Raw genomic sequence first — 17,057 nt, 5'->3', positions numbered from 1 at the left:
GGCGATGCCGGCACCTCAACGTGGTGCCAGGGTCCAGTACCCCGTATCATCGGGGGAAGCCAAGAGCCAGCAGCGTTCCTTTCATGGGGAACACTGCTGTGCTCCGGCTACGGCATCATACAGCACAGGGATCAGCAGCGTCTTGCTGGGACACCGTTTTTCATTTGTCGGTCCCTGGGCACGTGCCAGCGTGCCATCAGCAGTATCATCCGCACTAAGATGCTGCTGTCCGGTGATGTGGAAGAGAATCCCGGCCCGTCGTTGCGCGGGATGCAGTGGAACTGCGCCGGGCTATCCAAGGGAGGTGGGTGCGGTTGTGCGGAGCCCTGCGCGCACACTGGACCCCTTTCGACTAACCAGATCGTCGTTTGCGAGTTTCCGGTGGTTCCCGACCGGAGCATGCTTCACTTCATCGGAGTTGCTCTGCATTGTCGTTTTGCTAGTCAGTGGTTCTTACGCCTCTCGCTTCGTAGGGTTGCGTTGTTTCCACCGTCGTCTTAGGATCCATTCTTTGGTCAGAGGCGACCGAACACAGGCTCTCGCGGAATAGAGGTGTCGTGACACTTGGTCTTGAAGTCTAGGTTCCACATTTCCTGGGGGGTTCTCCCCTCCTCTGCAACGGAATTTGTCCGTACTGACCTGGTCAGTGCGCGGAGGACTTTTAGGGAGCTACTTTGCCTGCACGGAGCGCTCCAGTTCGCCATAGGATTTTTAGCTTTCAGGAACGCCCCAATCACGATACTGCACCCCGTACGGTGGCTAAAGGTGCGTTATATGTCGACCCAGTTTTCCCCTTTACATACTAATAATATACCATGAGGCATTATGTGCACAATATGGGAAGTGTGGCTACTGTATATGTTATTTGTTAACTCTTCCTTCGGATGGAACAGTACAGTCACACCTCTCCTTCTCACATCATATGTTTGTGCTTCACCTCACATTATTACTCCATACCATCGTGTTCTAATGGGAGAAATGATGTGGAATGATAGATTGGGTGAAAAAAGAAAAGATCAGAAGGGCATGACTATCTCTCTATAGTGTGTGGTGTACGCTGTTGATGCTTTGAAAGTTCTGCATCATCACGTGATATCATATACCCGTATGCTGCGCTTGTGCATCCGTATGTGTATATATTTTCTTTGATACATTCTCGGCGTAATGGAGAGTGTGTCCATGTCAGTTATTATTCTCCACCGCTCGATCCGTGTTTGTGAGAAGGCGGTACTGGCTGCAGATCACCAGTATTTTTACTAATGGATGAAGGGCTCGCTTCGATGTTGGCATCATCGAGTGTCAGTGCCACGGTACCCATAAAATGTCATCTTAACACTTTAGACCATGCTTTTCGTGCGGCAAGGGGGCCGAAGTATCAGCTGGCCCCTGACATATTCGTAGTGTCTGCTTCCCTCAGCAGAGCCTCCAGCATCTTAGCTCCTCATCATTTGGTCGCCTACGAAGAAACCATGATGGGGTTGGAGCCTGCGTTGTGTCATACTTCACAGGGGGAAGGGGTTCAATACAATTGTTAAGAATAAAGGGTCGACTGATGCGCCTGGTGCTTAGTCTCAGATGAAGTGTCCTCGTCGGGAGACTGATCTTTGTAAGCGAGGCCGCTGGGTACGTTCAGCCAGGAGCGTTGCCATGCAGTGGACGAATGGGCTTTGTATGCCAAGTTTACGCATTTCCTGCAAAAAGCTGCCGTGTACAGTCGTGGCCAATTTCTCGGAACAGTCAATGAAGGAGATGGCGACGACACGGCGGTGATTGAACCTTTGGCAGCCTATCGGCAGTCATGGCCCCGGGGCAGAAACCAGATTCTCTACTGGTTGACTTGAGTTATGCTGTGATTTTGATGCTCGATTCTTGGGTCTCTTAAAACTTCTTTCGAGATGGCAGTAGTAGGAGTGGTGCATTGGAACATGTCGGAGTACGCTGATATTGTTGAAAGTGCGGCCGCAGGTACTGGAGGTTTCTTGCGGTGACATCTGTCCGGGAGTGATTCAGCTGCTGGTTCCAGGGTGCCTTGATGACGTGAACCTTTCACTACTATCCTGTCTTAGCGCACTGGTATACAGTCCTACGGCTTCCACTGTCTCAGCAAGATTCTCTAGCCTGGTGTCGCGTTAAGGTAACCGGAGTTGCGGGAGGCGAAAAGTATTTTATTTGGTTGCCGCAGGTGTCGAACGAGTTCCTGGAGGGGGGCGGTACCAAAGGAATAGTTTTTGATTATCTTAGGTGCATATTTATTTTTGTTTCATGTGGAGTAATTATAGAGGTAGCAAATGCTAGTGATGTACCGGTTGCAAAGGTGAGTATAGGAGAAAGTATACGCTTCTTCCTGTGCAGCGGGTTCGTGTACCCTGATTAGTCTGTTAAGTACCTACCCGCTCGGACACGCAGTTGGAGATGTCAACAGAAGACACATTTTAAGGTTCTGACAGTGACGCAAATGGATTTCGCACGGAACTTCTTTTTTTTTTTTGAAGCAGTTGGGATGGTGCGGGTTTCTTCTGTCAAAAAGAGTGGAGTGAGACTGGGACATCCTTGGGGGGGGGGGAGGGGTCACCGGAGTGTACGTGCTGCTTACTCTCAGCTGCGCTTTTTTGCGCTGGAGTGATCCGTTATTGCTGTCGTAGTGTTTCCTACGAGTGATCTGTTGCTCGCGTTCCTATTCCACCTCTCATTATGGTGAGATTTGGTGCTTTGCACTCCCTCCCCCCCAAGACGATCACGTGTAAAAAAACGGCTGTGCAATGTTAGCTGACTGAAGATATTTCAGGACGTGGTAAAAGCTGTGGTTTGTTGGCGAACCACAACTCATTTCAGCACCCACCAAATGCAACATGTTCCCCCAGTAACTTCGAACTCATGTGCTTGTGTGTGCACACGGGTGTATTTATGAACGGGTCTCTGATTTATTTTTAAGTTTTGTGCCACAAAATGATTTTTTGCGTGTGTGTCAACCAAGTTATTGGTATTCTGTTCCCAAACTGATTCTGTTGTGGCTGCAAACTCCAGAGCACGATGAAACATGTGTTTTCTTTATATGAGTGCCTTGTTGACCGAAAGCAACTGTTATGCCCCGTCTTCGATGGCTTTGTAACTACTACATATTCCCTTACTAACTTAACCCCATTTAGGGGTACGTATCCTTTGAACGCATCTCTCACAAAAAAAGAGGAGAGCTGGTGTCTCTTTTTTTAATTACTTTACTTGGTAAAGATGGAATACAGGATTCTAGACGTTTTGTTTCTTCTGTGTCAACGACGTGTTGGTTTTCCACACATAAAATGATGGTCACCATTACCGTCTCTAATTCAGTAACTTATTTATTTATTGCACCTAACTCACATGCTAGCCAGTTGTCCTTCGTTTCATTTTTTAATGATCACATAGGCTCTTATACCGCATAACGAACCTACGGTGAATGTGTTCTCCCTTCTGAGTTCAGCTAGTAGTTGAGGCACCCTCGTTGCAGCGTATTAGGTGTCTAACAGCGCTTCGTGTGAATAAGGGAAATGGGGTGTAACCATAGCGAACTTGCGTGCTTGCAATGTGTAGGGAACATCGGCTTTTGAGTTTTTTTTAAAAAAAGAAAGAAGAGCTGTGATGCATCATAAAATCCTGTTTTAGCAAAATCCTGACAGTGTGATATGCACATTAATTTGCGGCACTGCACATGAAACAAGCGCTGTTGGCAACCCGCGGAGCGGCTCATTACTAGCGTCAGGATGTGGTTATGTCTGTACGGTGCTAACGGGTGATCGGCAAGTAGAGATCACCGGTTATGCGGCCAAGGTATTTGGCGTTTAGACATCTCAGTATTACTGGCAGTCAGTCGGTAGTAACATTTACGCATGGGAGGGGGGGGGGCGAAAAAGCAAAGTACGCTAAGGCAGAAACTATCTGGGCAAACTCCGCAAGGCGTCGGTACAGCTGTGTTTTCTCCCTTATGCAAGTACTGCACGATGAGGTGATCAATAATATCACTTGCTTCCCTTGTTGGTACCGCGTAAGGTGGCTGGGGAATTTAGATGCCGAAGTTCTTAGTATACTGAAGTGCTGGCGCTATGTGTACGGAATGACGTCTCCGAGCGCCAAGCATATGGCGCCAAAAGCGACTCCAACGTAACGCTCTCGCTACTGATTCAATGAAGGAGACAGTTGCCATGATCGAGAATTAGGCCTTATGCTATTGGACGACAAAAATGAGGTTCTGCAGGTGCTGAGGATCCGTTGTGTCGTTAGTTAGCCATGGTGTTATGTCGCTTTCAAGTGGCACTACGTGCCAGTTCCAGCGCATGAACTCTAGGTGGTTGTCAGTGACTTTTTAGCAGGTGACGAGAAGCAACAATTTTTCCATGCAAGCGTTAACATGAAATTTTTATTTTTGCTTAGTAATGCTCCGAAAGGGCCAACGCCCCTGCCCGCACAGTGTTCGAGAGAGCTCTTCAGTACCACCTGTTGCGAGTACATGCACGCATCTCCTTGTGTACAATAGAAAATACATTCTAATACCGCTGATCATTTCGTAGGTGAGAGGGCATCGATCACTTTGCTTATGCAAAGCAAAACGTAAGGTGGTGTTATTGCTTTTCGTTTGTGAAGCTCACCACCTTGACAGGAACTTTTTCAGCACCAAAGGCTACGTCACCCGAAATGTTATGTAATGCATAATCATTCGGGCGCATGCACCCATGCGTAGCTGCCTGACAACCGTGCACAGTGTCCATGATCGTTCAAGGCGGCTGATTTTTTTTTTTTGGAACCCTCATTTTCGGTTCCTGCGGGATGTCCACCATCTTTATTTAGGTGTTTGGCTCACAGGAAGTCCAAGTAGGTAATCATTTCCTCTCTTTCTGAACTCTACATACATATATGCGTATGATCAGAGAGAACCGATACGTAATGCGCTGCTGGTTGTGCACTTGCCAATCTAGGCGTACGTCTTTGGGTGTTATGTTGTCGCAGCATCTTGCGCATGGAGGTGTCTCGCTGTTTTTCTTTTTTGTATCCTGTGCAACCGGACATACCGGCCGATTCTCGTTTGTGCTCACATCTTTTCTAACCTTGTGGCTGGTGCTACTTCTTGGTTTCGGCAAGCATCAAGCACTCGTTTCTTAGTGTTATTGTGGCTGTTAGTAACACAATGATCATTTGGGCAGTAGGGACAACGAACAAAGCAAAATTGAACTCTGTTGCCTTGGTTGTTAACAAGTGTTTTCCTGATCAACAACACGACATCAGACCTGCTGAGGTGAGTTCAGCTGTCCGAGCTCAACCCATGTCAGCGGGAGAGTCACAAGAAGGGGCTCAACACCGCGCCCGAGAGGCGCTACGGCACATACCTGATGCCCATTATGGGGTAGGAATGGAAGGTGGCCTGGAAAAGATCGGTGACAGATGGTTTGAATGTGGGTGGATGCATGTCATTGAGCGTTCGAGTGGACGCGAGGGGACAGGGTCATCTGGAAGGTTTGAAATGAGTCAGAAGCTCATGCAGAAGATCCTCAATGAGGGAAAGGAGCTTGCAGAAATAATGGACGAAATGACTGGTGAGAAGGACGTGAGATCTGGACAAGGAGCAATGGGAGTTCTCACAGCCGGTCACCTCAATCGTGCCGAATCCTACACACACGGACTGATATACGCGTTAGCCCCGTTTCTGTCAAGTCGGACGTATTGGGACAATTAAAGAGTATGTTATTACGGTTTGTGGCAATACACTGTGAATTGTTTCCTCCTGCTCTAGCTATTTAATACGTTGGTCTGGCCGAATGATTGATACTTCACTGTTTCCCCTCCCTGTATGTAGGAAGAGGCACCAATGTTCACCCTAATAGGTCTGGGACTTGGTGATGCCAACGACATCACAGTCAACGGACTCAAGGCGGTCCACGACGCAGACGTTGTTTACCTCGAGGCATACACATCGTTCCTCATTAACAGCTCACCCGAGGAGCTTTCTGCAGCGTATGGGAAGCCTGTTATTGTCGCTGATAGGGAAATGGTGGAGAGTGGGGATGTTTTGAGGGATGCGGAAAGTAAAAAGGTTGCATTTCTGGTTGTTGGTGACGTCTTTGGGGCAACGACGCACTCCGACTTGGTTGTGCGCTGTCGGGAACAGAAGATTGAGTGTCGTGCCATTCATAATGCCTCCATTATCAATGCCGTGGGGTGCTGTGGTCTCCAGCTCTATCGATTTGGTCAGGTGCTTTCACTTTGTTTCTGGACTGAGACATGGAAACCAGACTCGTGGTACGACAGATTGAAGACAAACCGTGACGCAGGTCTTCACACTTTGGTGTTATTGGACATCAAGGTAAAGGAGATCTCCGATGAAAATCTTGCGCGTGGTCGGAAAGTTTATGAACCACCGCGGTACATGAAGATAAGTGAAGCAATTGACCAAATCCTCGCAGTTGAGAAGAGAAAGGGTAGGGGTGCGGTTGCTGTGGACGGGGGTACGCTAGCTGTTGGCATGGCGAGAGTCGGGTCGGCAACACAGCAGGTCGTCGCTGGGCCTATGCAAGCTTTGCGTGCAGTTGATTTTGGGACCCCCCTTCACTCTCTGGTTATTGCAGGAGAGGTTCACCCATGCGAGGAAGAGCACTTGCGTCTTTTTTACCTTAATTAACAGCAATTACTAATATCGAAAGTGGGTAACATACTAACGGAAATGCAATAATTGGTTTATCTCTCTTAGGGGGTTGTGTAGTTAAACTGCGAAGTCCAATCAGGTTTCAGCTAACGTAATTCCTTCCCATCTTCTACTTTGCTTTCTCTTTTCGGCGTCCTCTGGCAGGGGCGCCTGTGTCGGGGCCGTTTGCGTTAGGCAATTATAGCGCGCGCGTGAAGAAAGTGTGGACAATGCGTGGAACAACAAAGCCGATGCTCTTTTTGTGCTCCACAGCTGTGAGGCTAAATTTTTTCCCACTGGGTCTATCCGCTGGGCCACTGAATTCTCACATCCTTTTACCTCGGAATAATTTTGACGGTCGGACAACTCATGGTATGAAGAAGATCCAAGGGCAATCAAAAGACCCTCAGATGGTCATGTCTCGGGACGAGCTGAAGCTGCGATGTGAGTACTGTCGCTTTGAATGGATCCACGATACACTTTGTGTTCGCTGCCCCGCCCAGCCGTCTCATGACCAACGTGAGATGTGGCTGCATAGCACATGGATGTGGGGAAAACAACAACCGTACAAATATTACAAATACATGCCCGCAGTGCGCAATCCTAGGACAGGGATGCCGATGGCTCGCGAAGATGCGCGCAGCATGAATAATGAACGGCGTGGACAGGGACTCACCACACGGACACTTAACCTCGAAAAAGAAAGACGGGGTATATCTAGGGATGTGAGCAGGATTGGACAGTATAACACACGGTGGAAAACTAGATTTCCATTTCCTACGTAAGTGGTAGGCACATTTATCGTTTTTATTCTGGTATGTCACGGTGGGGGTTTAAGTACTTGTATCTGTATATGCTTATCCGTCCTTGAGTCTTAATCTTCAAATTGCTTCATGTCGCTTATCACTGACACATGAACTTAGGGCATGCAGCGGCGAGCTCAATTGTAGTAAAGGTAGCTGAGTTAGCGAAGAAAGCATTTTATCGGCTTGAAATATCCAGTGCGTATTCATCCAAATTGACGGAGGCTGTGGGGACTGCACTTATGAGTGCTGATCCTGAAGTACCGGTAGATCCGAACCGCCGGAGCGGTGGCCATGTGATCCGTAACATGATTTACCAACATGACAGCAGTCACAATATCGAGATCGTGACAGGGTGGAAGGACCAGGGAACACGGGAGTATAACCAACAGATTGCACCCCCCGCCAAGTTGGATCTATCACCGAAGCACCCTTGCTACCCCCTTAATGAACAGCTGGTGCGGTGCAGTTTAGAGTGTCCCATGGAAATGAAACTCGCTGGACGGATTGCATCTTGCAATTCGGAACGCAAAAACTTGATGGTGTGTTTAACGAAAAACAAGAGCTGGAAGGAGGAGCCTGCCTCAGCATGGTACAAGTTCTTTTAAGTACCGTAATGGGCTGTCGAGTGAAATGGAGCGCTAGTAAATCGGCCTTAAATGTTCATTCGCTTTGGCCCTATCGGCCGTTTTTTTGCTTGTCTCCACTGCTTCGGCCGTGTTTTATCACTTTTATTGTCTGCACACCAACCCGAAAACAACAATTAGTATCACTGATTTATTAAGTTAAGCAAGTTGGATTTTGCACGCGATGATCCGTCGCACGGCACCAGCAGTGAGCTTCACAACGTCTCACCGCGCCCTGATGCTGCGCACTAACCGCCCTCTTTTGTCCGCTGATATGCACTCGCTGGAACGCTTCAAAGTCGCGTGGGATGAGATGCCTGTTCATCTAATCGGTGCTTCGCGCAAGCAATCTTTTGAGTGGTACTGGAAGTGTATGTATCAACTTGGCATTCGCTCAACATACCGCATGACAAAGAGTCGAGTGGTTATGAATTGGTGCGCAGTGTTTGTTTTTATGTATCTGACATACATCTCTGTGTGCTTCTCGTCGTTTTACCATATATACTATCAGGACTGGCCCGAAGAATTCAAGCGGGAGAACGCACGGGCATATGCACAATCCAAGGGTTCGGATGTTTGGGCAGCGGATGGCAAGTTTATCAAACCGTACTTTCACATAAATCCTCCGATGCTAACAATGACGACTGAAGATCTGTGATGAAAGGGGTCCGAGCCGGTAAAACGCCAATGGTAGGGTTAGGAAAGATGCACGTAGTTGTGAAAGGGAGCTATCGTGTACTATCGAAACTATTTTACGTACGTTCCATGCTTAGTAGTTCATGTATAACTTTTATTCCTTGTTGTCTTTAAGTAGGTAGTCTTGTCTGTTCCCAGTCACCGTAAATGTGGATTATTTTTCTGTTTTTTACCTTATATTTCTAAAAAAAATTCCAACGTTCCTTATGGCACGGGTGTACTTCGTTGCAATGTTATATGTTGAGCACGGCAGGGTGCGGCAAAACGTAAGGGAGTGGTAAAAATGTGAGTGACACTGTGGGTGTAAAGCACAAGCGTGGACCTGTTGCAGCCCCAAGACGAGCGTTCGTTCTTTTAGCTGCATAGTGTAGGGGAAATAATTTGCACAGAGTAAGTCAAGGGACGGTAGAATTCGATCGCCTGATGAGCACACACCCTTCTGTGTACCTTCTAATAGTACGGTGCGTGCAAAGTCTCGACATGTATGTGTGACGTTTTCTATGCCATGCGTCTGCTCCTTCTTGGTTTTCGACTGGGTAACATTAGGTTGGCTGGCCCCAGGAGGCTATAAGAAGTCGGATTGTAAAGTGGTGGTGAGGTTGAGCAGGAATCGAGTGTTTTGCGGGTATGTTTACTGTATCTTGTAATGTTGCCTTCTTGTGTCATCCAGCAGTGCACCACAGCTTACTGCTTTTACGGGCACTGCGGCAACGCCACACCCTTGCTATAGAACGCATGGGGGCTAATGTGACCAACATCGGCGGCACTGTTTCTTTGTCACAGTGCGGGAATCATATCTCCATCGTACCTCCGAATTTACACGGAAGCAAATGCGTGACTAGCGGAGGGAGCATAGGGACGGTAGGGGAATCACCGCTGTGTGTTGCTGAGCACGGGCTGCAGCGCGTGCATGACCCTCAACACATACTCTACCTCTTTTCATCGGCATCACCAGTGCGTCAGTCTGCACTGGATGGACAAATTCAGTCGTACCTGAATGCAGTGGTTGTGAGCAATCAGGTGTTGCGTGCCGCAGATGACGTGCTTATAGCTTTGAGCATCGGCGAGATGGAAGCGGTTCGGCAAACGCACGGAAACCTGATAGATTGCGTAGCGGCTCTCGATGCCTCCCTCCAGCAAACTACAGAAAATGAAGAGGGAGGGGGAGGAAATGGGGCAACACAGGAGGTTGACTGTTTGAGCACCTGGCCTCTATTCACAACGATACAGTTCCTGGTGGAGGAGGGTGGCTTGCCGCTAGGCCCATTCCCACGAATGTCCAGAGCATATTATCGGCTGAAGGAATCCACGCCTGTCGTCGCGCATAGTCAACTTGTTTGGCGCACGTTTGAGTTATCCCGGGGTCCCGAGGGACCCACGGGAGAACTTCCAGCTTGGCCACACCGAGGTTTTCTACGCGACATTCAGAGACAAATAGCAGAGTACACTACCGACCCTCCAGAGCGTATTATGGCTGGGGTTACCGGTGAAAAGGGGCCGCTACGGGCGCGGGTGAGCGGAGCGCGACTCGGACTACAGCGCACCCCTGCCCGCATCCCATGGACGATGCAGGGTCTTCATAGGTAAATGATTGTCACTTTGTACGTCGTGCTATATAATTCACACAAGTACTGTCTTGTATCTCCTTCGCCCTCTTTGCTTACACTGCTTTTTATTTTTGGGGGAGAGGGTGGCGATCCAACTCTCCCCAACTGTTTTTGCGTCGGCAGCGATAGGGATCACTTCACTGAATCGCTCATTTCCTCATTTGCTATGGGTTTTTTTTTAAAGGATTACAACAACTACTTTTGTTGTAGTTTATTGTGGAAATAGTGGTGGTGGCGGTGGCGGTGAGGAATTCAATACCGGACGCGACAAAGGTAGACCATGAGCCGCAATGGCGAGCTTTGCCTCAAAAAGGTGATAATTTCTTATTGCCCCAGCAACGGGGCCCCAAACACACGACAGTTTCTTGCCACTCACCTGCCCCACTTCCATGCGAAGTACCCAAGCGTTAGCATTGATCTCCGGCCGCGTCTGTGGCCAGAGATGGCCATCACCGGAGTGTATCGTGACGGAAGTGAGCGTAGTTACAACACAAAGAATTTGAGCCCGATGGGAATATTCCTACGACTGAACAATCTTGTGAGCACCGCTAACGACTACGATCAGCCTTTCTGTGCTTCGCATTTGCACTTCCAGCGACGCTCTGTGCAGGGGACGTGGAATCCGTGGTTGTGGAACTATGAAACGGAGCGCCGCCGTACGGAGGCACCACAGTGGCGACGGAAGCTCTCGGAAAAAGAGTGGGACTATTATGTCGGGCAGTATAGCGCTCAGATGAAGCAGGAGGAGGATGAAATCCAACGCAGGGTTGCGGATCGCACATGCGTACAGGAGCAGAGCACACGAGAGGTGCAAGAACGTTGGAAACGACACGTGGTGCCCAGGATGCAAACTGATTTGGAGTTTAATCTTTCCCACTTCAAGCGACAGCACGCCCGAGGGCAGCTTCAGCAACGTCCGGTGACAATGGGTGAGTACCGTTTGTTCTCTGTTCCTGACCCACGAGAGCTCGGGCAGGATGCTGTCGACACGATGAGGAGAAGGGAATCACATAACATGGAAGTTTGGTGGCGAAAACGAAAGGAACAATTAAAGCCCCCCTAGTTTGTGACCGTTGTGGATGCACACCAGAAGTTGAAGGCACGTGAGTTGCCGCCTGAGACGATTGCGTTCCGGTTTGTGCTTCTGTACGGAGCAAGCACCTGTTCTGCATGCATTGTTGTGTGGTGGAGTGCATCTTTTATCGATATTCACTGACCAGGCTACTGAAGTCTCAACTGCTGCTACCCCAGTCGTATGTTGGGCACTCCTCCAATGCTGTTGAAGCCTGGCGTCACGAGATTTCCGATTGGGATTCTCTTTTCAACGAAGTATATGCGGCTGGACTCACCGCAGATCTTGCAAATAATTCATTTTTTCTCTCACACGAAGTTGGTGAGTGGTGAGGGGTTTTCAGCTGTTGCCCACAGAATTTTGGGGTTCCCCCACCGTTTGTAATAGCTTCTGTTTCCTTTTAATTTTCTTCTGCTTCTAGGTTCAAAGCTCAACCCTTCACCGTTTGCTCTCCTTTTTTTTTAAAATTTTAACACAAAGAGCCAACCCAACAATTTATTCGACAGCTGACAAAGCAGTTGAGCACGTTTGCGGGTGCGACGTGAGCACCCAAAATTACGCTTGACGGGGCACTTACCTGTCCGGCACACGACAGAAGTTGTTGGTTTGTGGAGACGCAAAGTCACGTAAACCAACATTAGGATAAGTTAGTACTGGGCAGAACTTAGCAGATTGCTCTCATTCTGCATTGTATCGCCTTTGAAGCTTGGTCTGCAAACGAACTTTTGTGTGTGATTACTGTGGAACGAAATGGTGCCGTCTGAACCCCAGCAGGAGCTTCCGGTCGAGCAGGTATTAGGGGACGCCGTCAGTACACCAACCACAAATGTGGAGGGGTCCCCAACCGTAACTGCCGGTATGCCTGCGCAGCGTCTAAGACCTGCTGCACGTCGCGCCATGGGCCACCGCCGGTCGGTTAGTGTATTTTACGAAGTGTCGGCGCAATCTGCAGCATCCCCCACGTGCTCTACGCGGGGCACATCCACGTTGAATGCACACTTCCTTAACTTGCCTGAGATGCTGCAAACTGTGTTGAATGCACCAGCGGACAAGATTCTACCTAGAGAGCGGCTCCGGCTCCTGGATAGGGTATTGGGCCATGGTTCGTTTGGGGAAGTAGTGTATGGAGAGTTGGCACGTAATGTTAGCGCAGTGGAATGCCACGTAGATCCGGTATTAGGACTTCCCCGAGTCGCGCCCCCGTGTCGCAGCTCCGGAGCTGCAACAGGGGGCCCTGCGGACGATAGTAGCATAAGCCCCGCAGAGCCGCCACGAAACTTTGGGAGCGCTGCTGCTCGTAGTGATTTGATCTCTGCTGTTGCTGATGTAGCCGCTGGGGACTGTCGTAGCAAGCATGGTAGCGCCAACACAGAGAATGGCTGCTCTTTCTCTGATATGGCTGAGGGCACCGCTGCTGGGGATGGTGTTAAGTGCGGCCGAAGTACACTAAACCGTGACTCGGACGGGGGCATGTGTGACTTAGAGGATGCCTTTTTGGCGTCAACATATTGCGTGAGCACCCAATCGTCAAGTCATTCCTGTATATCGACTACTGTAGCCGACTCCCCACAGCCATGTCGCGACCAATTTGTCTCTAGTAGGACTGACACTTCTCGGTTGGGGGATTTGGAAGCCACAACAGAACCATCAACCCAAAAAGAGTTGTCAACAGTAGTGGCGGTGAAACGAGTAGACAAAGGCCGTTTGTCAAAGCGTCAGCAGTTTGTAGTTGCCTTCCACTCGGAGGTCCATCTCAGTTGTACCCTTCAACACCCTTCTCTAGTTTTTGTGCATGGAGTAGCGGAGGATGAGACGGAACTCTATCTTGTTATGGAAGTTGCTGAAGGGGGTACACTTCAGGAGTATGCCAAAGAAGCATCGGCGGAGGATCTACAACTTACTGTCCCTCGCATGATAGCTGAAATTGTTCTGGCGTTAGAGTACCTACGACAACATGGCGTCGCACACCGTGATATTAAACCGTGTAATATTTTGCTTACTAAAGACCACCACGTAAAGCTGGCTGATTTTGGTTCGGCTTGCAAAATTGATGACCCCGCAGCGAACACATTCGGGGGCACCGTCGCCTACATGGCTCCAGAGGTGGTGAAGACAGGAAAAGCGACATCGACGAGCGACTTATGGTCCCTCGGCTGCGTTGTGTTCGAACTCTTCGCAAGTCAAACACCGATCCAGGGGAAAACTCATGTGCTCATGATGTCGGCGATAAAGGAGTATCAGAATGGCAGCATCGCCTTTCCCGAAACCTTCCCAACAGATGCTCAGAATCTTGTGCAACTTCTTCTTAGGTGTGAACCATGCGATCGTCTGGGTTCTGACGAAACAGGGGGTTTTGAATCCTTAAAGAAGCACGATTTTTTTGCCAACGTCGACTGGGCCCAGTATAATTGTTTGTCGAAGCCGGGGCCTTGAAGATTTTGGCTGTGTACCCGTTGCGCAAGTCGCTGGTGTATGGGGGCTGTCGCTGGGTCAGCCGCATCCACGTCAGGGGTGCAGGCCAGGTGTTTCTCCTCAGCTTCACCGCAGAGCCTTCCGGCGGTGAGTACGCCATGATCGAATTGGTCGTCGTCATAGTCAGCGTTGTTGCCCCGGTACTTCTGCAAGTTTTCAATTCGACAAAAAGAAAAGCTGCTTGTCCGTGCGTAGAAAACGTCACAGTGTGGGTGAGTGCAGCGAACAGTTTTGCTCGCCGTCCCGTTCTCCGACTGTTAGAGAAAATTATGTTCCCAAAGTTCAGGATTACGGCGGCAGCGAGGGGCTGGGAGAAGGTACAATGCGTTGAGCGAGTTTGGGTTGGTGCCACTCCTGCGTGTCCTTGCGATACTCACCCCCTTTTGAATAGCAATGGAGTTTGGGGTGAAAAGGGGTGAGTGTATTGAAGGCGTACGCGTCAGACAAACTAGCGGCGGTTGGGTGGGGAACAGTTAGTTGGTGGTGAAGATCCTATCATCGAACTCTATGGTTGCCACTTGCTCCCTGCCTCTTCTTGTTTGCGTTACCGCTCATCCTTCTCGTGACTATCATTCTCACCGCTAACTCCTCCCCAACTCACGCATACCATCCCCAAGTTGGGCGGGGGGGGAGGGAGGGGGCAGAAGCCCTTAACCCGTGGCATTGTGTTGTTGGGAACTTGTCATCCATAACACGCTGAGCCCTAGAGAACAAAGTGCTGTTTTGTCATCCCCGATACGATTATGCAAATTGGCACGTGCCGAACAAAAATGAGATGTCTACGAATACAGGTAGGGCTGCATTCACATCTAAATCTTCTTTCGATGCATTGAACATGCGAAAGTTGGAGTAAGCGCTTTGGGTGTTTCAAGGTGTAGGGAGTATAGGGAAGGTGTCGTTCAGTGCTCAAGGTGACCAGAAAAAAAGGAAACTTTCTTACAACTCCTTCTTACGAGCATACGGTTCTGTCGCTTTCCCCCTCACGATATTTTCTGGCAAACACAACAAAGCGAATGATTGCAGTTGTAGCGGGGTATCCATGTGCAAAAACAGATGACTTTTTTCTTCCTTCTTGATTTGTGTGGTCGTTGCTACCCCTTGCTGTTTTCACTGTGAAGTCAGACACCGATAGCACCAGCATAGACAAGCGTTAATATGTACCCTAGCTCGTGAGCGTAAGTATTTGGGTTTACCATCCTGTTCAACAAAGCGCCACGATGAACATAAAAATATCTTTTTACCTCCTCTGTAAGTTTTGATTTCTATCTTCTCAATACCTTTTCTCCCTCGCTCTCTTCGTATATATGCCTATGTAATTTATGTCCAAAGCACGGATCCACTTTCATGGGCAACTGCGTGTGTGTGTGTGTGTGTGTGTGTGTGTGTTTCTTTGTTGAATGCGGTCACTTCATAGCTTCTGTGTTGTTTCCGCCTCTTCTCATTTCTTAAGTGCGGTATGCTCACCCAGTGGTCAATACAGGCACCAACGTGCATGTTTTACTCCTTCCTTCATTTTATTTTGCTTTGTTGGCCACCTTTGTTGCCCGCTGTGGCGTGTTGTTTGATAACTTCTTTTAAATTGCGTGGAAGGACTAGTTTATCCTTCAATCTGAATGTGTATCCAGCAAAAAATATACCTGTCTCCATATATATATATATACATACATATATTTTTAGGCGCTTGCTCACCACTTCTTTGAACACAACTCCTCAAACTATGACGTTCTCCCTCCTACTTTTGTTGTCCCTATTGTCATTAGGGTTATTACTGTTACTCCAGTGCGGCAATACGTATGCGGATCGGTTGCGCTTTAATGAACGTTGTTGAGTCGCGTCGCGTCGTGACGGGTGGAAAGTTTTGGGAATGTGTGGGGTTGTCTCAACTAGAGAATGAAGGTGCAACAAAAAAAAAAAAAGTTTAGCCTATATGTACCATAGTGGATGGGTGGGGAAAAATAATGGGGACAGCGGGACGCCACGGTGAAGCGATGCTTTTCTTATGTCTTTTATGTTCGTCTCATTGGCCGATTCGCCGGGAGTTTGTGATTACGGATGGGTTCCCTTTTCTACGCTGTATTTGTATTTGCATTGCATTTCGTGTGAGTAGCAGAGGCATACGGATGTGTACTCAACTTGTCTCGTGTAGTGGCAACATCAGTGAAGGAAGGAGGTGAGGGAATGACGGTGGAAGTGAGCCCACATGTGTATATGTGCTGGTATGCTGGCTGCTAAGTAAAACATATAAATAAATGAACATATATATGTTGGGGAACGTGAGTCTCCCGCCTTCATCGTTTTTGCGTTTGCTTGTGGAATTTCTTCCGTTGCATTTTTTTTTCCTTTTTCGGGCATTCCCTGACTGCCATGTGAATACATGTTCCCTCATATACGTGAAGGTTCAGCTTTCATTTTAATTTTTCTTTTCTTTTCTTTTCTTCTTCCTCCCCTTCTTCGCAGAATAACAAGTTCAGAAAGAGAAAGAAGAAAACAAAAAGGGAGCGTAAACCCACTTGTGGGAGGAAACGAAGACACTCGAGCTGAAGCCCAAGTTTGTTTAATCTTCTTTTATTGTGTTTTTTTTGTTGCTCGTAATCTTTCCCCGTCATTCAGTAATAACGAGTACAGTTTAACAGGCAATCCTGTGACCGGGTCGGCAGCCTAGGCCTCGCACTCCTGTCTTTTACTGCTGGTACCTGATTAATTCATCCGCTGTTTTGTTGTTTCTTTTTTCTTTCTAGCTTGTCCTTTCCTTAAACAGAATTTAATAACTGGCTCACTTGCCTTCTTCTCTTACTTTTTAGGCGCCTTTTATTGGGGCTCATTTTTTTTCTTCTTTCGTTCCCTTTCACCTGCCTTTGTCTCACTTTCGCTTTTTCTTGTATTATACTTCTTGTCTATATTCCGTGGAAATCACCTTATATATTATATTACCCCAGACTGTGCTGTTTGATATACAATAAAAGGAAGAAAAAAGAGAGTGAAGTAAATACGAAAAAAAAACCTGAAAAAAATAAGTAAACAAATATATAAAAAAAAGCGAGAAAGAGAGAGAGTAAACGAAGAGGAGTTATCCCCCTTCAGAAAACAAAGGGAGGGCAATACTGACACGTGCATCCACAGGCACACTGTCACTGA

General features: G+C 48.3%; 10 protein-coding genes across 10 annotated transcripts; all 10 read left to right on the top strand.

Moving 5' to 3' along the window:
• Positions 1-3,793: 3,793 nt before the first annotated feature.
• On the top strand, positions 3,794-4,138 carry TbgDal_IV4850 (hypothetical protein, unlikely; the record flags this gene model as incomplete). The annotated part of the gene is made up of 1 exon (XM_011774771.1): positions 3,794-4,138. One exon carries the CDS (start codon positions 3,794-3,796, stop codon positions 4,136-4,138), a length of 345 nt encoding a protein of 114 aa, XP_011773073.1.
• A 1,017-nt stretch (positions 4,139-5,155) lies between these two features.
• TbgDal_IV4840 (hypothetical protein, conserved) lies at positions 5,156-5,701 on the top strand (the record flags this gene model as incomplete). The annotated part of the gene is made up of 1 exon (XM_011774770.1): positions 5,156-5,701. One exon carries the CDS (start codon positions 5,156-5,158, stop codon positions 5,699-5,701), a length of 546 nt encoding a protein of 181 aa, XP_011773072.1.
• A 132-nt stretch (positions 5,702-5,833) lies between these two features.
• On the top strand, positions 5,834-6,643 carry TbgDal_IV4830 (diphthine synthase, putative; the record flags this gene model as incomplete). Its single annotated transcript, XM_011774769.1, has 1 exon — positions 5,834-6,643. One exon carries the CDS (start codon positions 5,834-5,836, stop codon positions 6,641-6,643), a length of 810 nt encoding a protein of 269 aa, XP_011773071.1.
• Positions 6,644-6,876: 233 nt separating this feature from the next.
• TbgDal_IV4820 (hypothetical protein, conserved) lies at positions 6,877-7,431 on the top strand (the record flags this gene model as incomplete). Its single annotated transcript, XM_011774768.1, has 1 exon — positions 6,877-7,431. One exon carries the CDS (start codon positions 6,877-6,879, stop codon positions 7,429-7,431), a length of 555 nt encoding a protein of 184 aa, XP_011773070.1.
• Positions 7,432-7,559: 128 nt separating this feature from the next.
• Positions 7,560-8,057, top strand: TbgDal_IV4810 (hypothetical protein, conserved; the record flags this gene model as incomplete). Its single annotated transcript, XM_011774767.1, has 1 exon — positions 7,560-8,057. The coding sequence occupies one exon, from the start codon at positions 7,560-7,562 to the stop codon at positions 8,055-8,057; it is 498 nt and encodes a 165-aa protein (XP_011773069.1).
• Positions 8,058-8,259: 202 nt separating this feature from the next.
• On the top strand, positions 8,260-8,733 carry TbgDal_IV4800 (cytochrome c oxidase VIII (COX VIII), putative; the record flags this gene model as incomplete). Its single annotated transcript, XM_011774766.1, has 1 exon — positions 8,260-8,733. The coding sequence occupies one exon, from the start codon at positions 8,260-8,262 to the stop codon at positions 8,731-8,733; it is 474 nt and encodes a 157-aa protein (XP_011773068.1).
• A 665-nt stretch (positions 8,734-9,398) lies between these two features.
• Positions 9,399-10,358, top strand: TbgDal_IV4790 (hypothetical protein, conserved; the record flags this gene model as incomplete). Its single annotated transcript, XM_011774765.1, has 1 exon — positions 9,399-10,358. One exon carries the CDS (start codon positions 9,399-9,401, stop codon positions 10,356-10,358), a length of 960 nt encoding a protein of 319 aa, XP_011773067.1.
• Positions 10,359-10,658: 300 nt separating this feature from the next.
• Positions 10,659-11,441, top strand: TbgDal_IV4780 (hypothetical protein, conserved; the record flags this gene model as incomplete). The annotated part of the gene is made up of 1 exon (XM_011774764.1): positions 10,659-11,441. The coding sequence occupies one exon, from the start codon at positions 10,659-10,661 to the stop codon at positions 11,439-11,441; it is 783 nt and encodes a 260-aa protein (XP_011773066.1).
• A 759-nt stretch (positions 11,442-12,200) lies between these two features.
• Positions 12,201-13,883, top strand: TbgDal_IV4770 (protein kinase, putative; the record flags this gene model as incomplete). Its single annotated transcript, XM_011774763.1, has 1 exon — positions 12,201-13,883. The coding sequence occupies one exon, from the start codon at positions 12,201-12,203 to the stop codon at positions 13,881-13,883; it is 1,683 nt and encodes a 560-aa protein (XP_011773065.1).
• Positions 13,884-15,378: 1,495 nt separating this feature from the next.
• TbgDal_IV4760 (hypothetical protein, unlikely) lies at positions 15,379-15,750 on the top strand (the record flags this gene model as incomplete). Its single annotated transcript, XM_011774762.1, has 1 exon — positions 15,379-15,750. One exon carries the CDS (start codon positions 15,379-15,381, stop codon positions 15,748-15,750), a length of 372 nt encoding a protein of 123 aa, XP_011773064.1.
• Between the last annotated feature and the right edge of the window lie 1,307 nt (positions 15,751-17,057).

Source organism: Trypanosoma brucei, chromosome 4 (genome assembly GCF_000210295.1).
Source record: "Trypanosoma brucei gambiense DAL972 chromosome 4, complete sequence".
NCBI lineage: Eukaryota > Euglenozoa > Kinetoplastea > Trypanosomatida > Trypanosomatidae > Trypanosoma > Trypanosoma brucei.
This window is presented reverse-complemented; position numbering and strand designations above follow the sequence as displayed.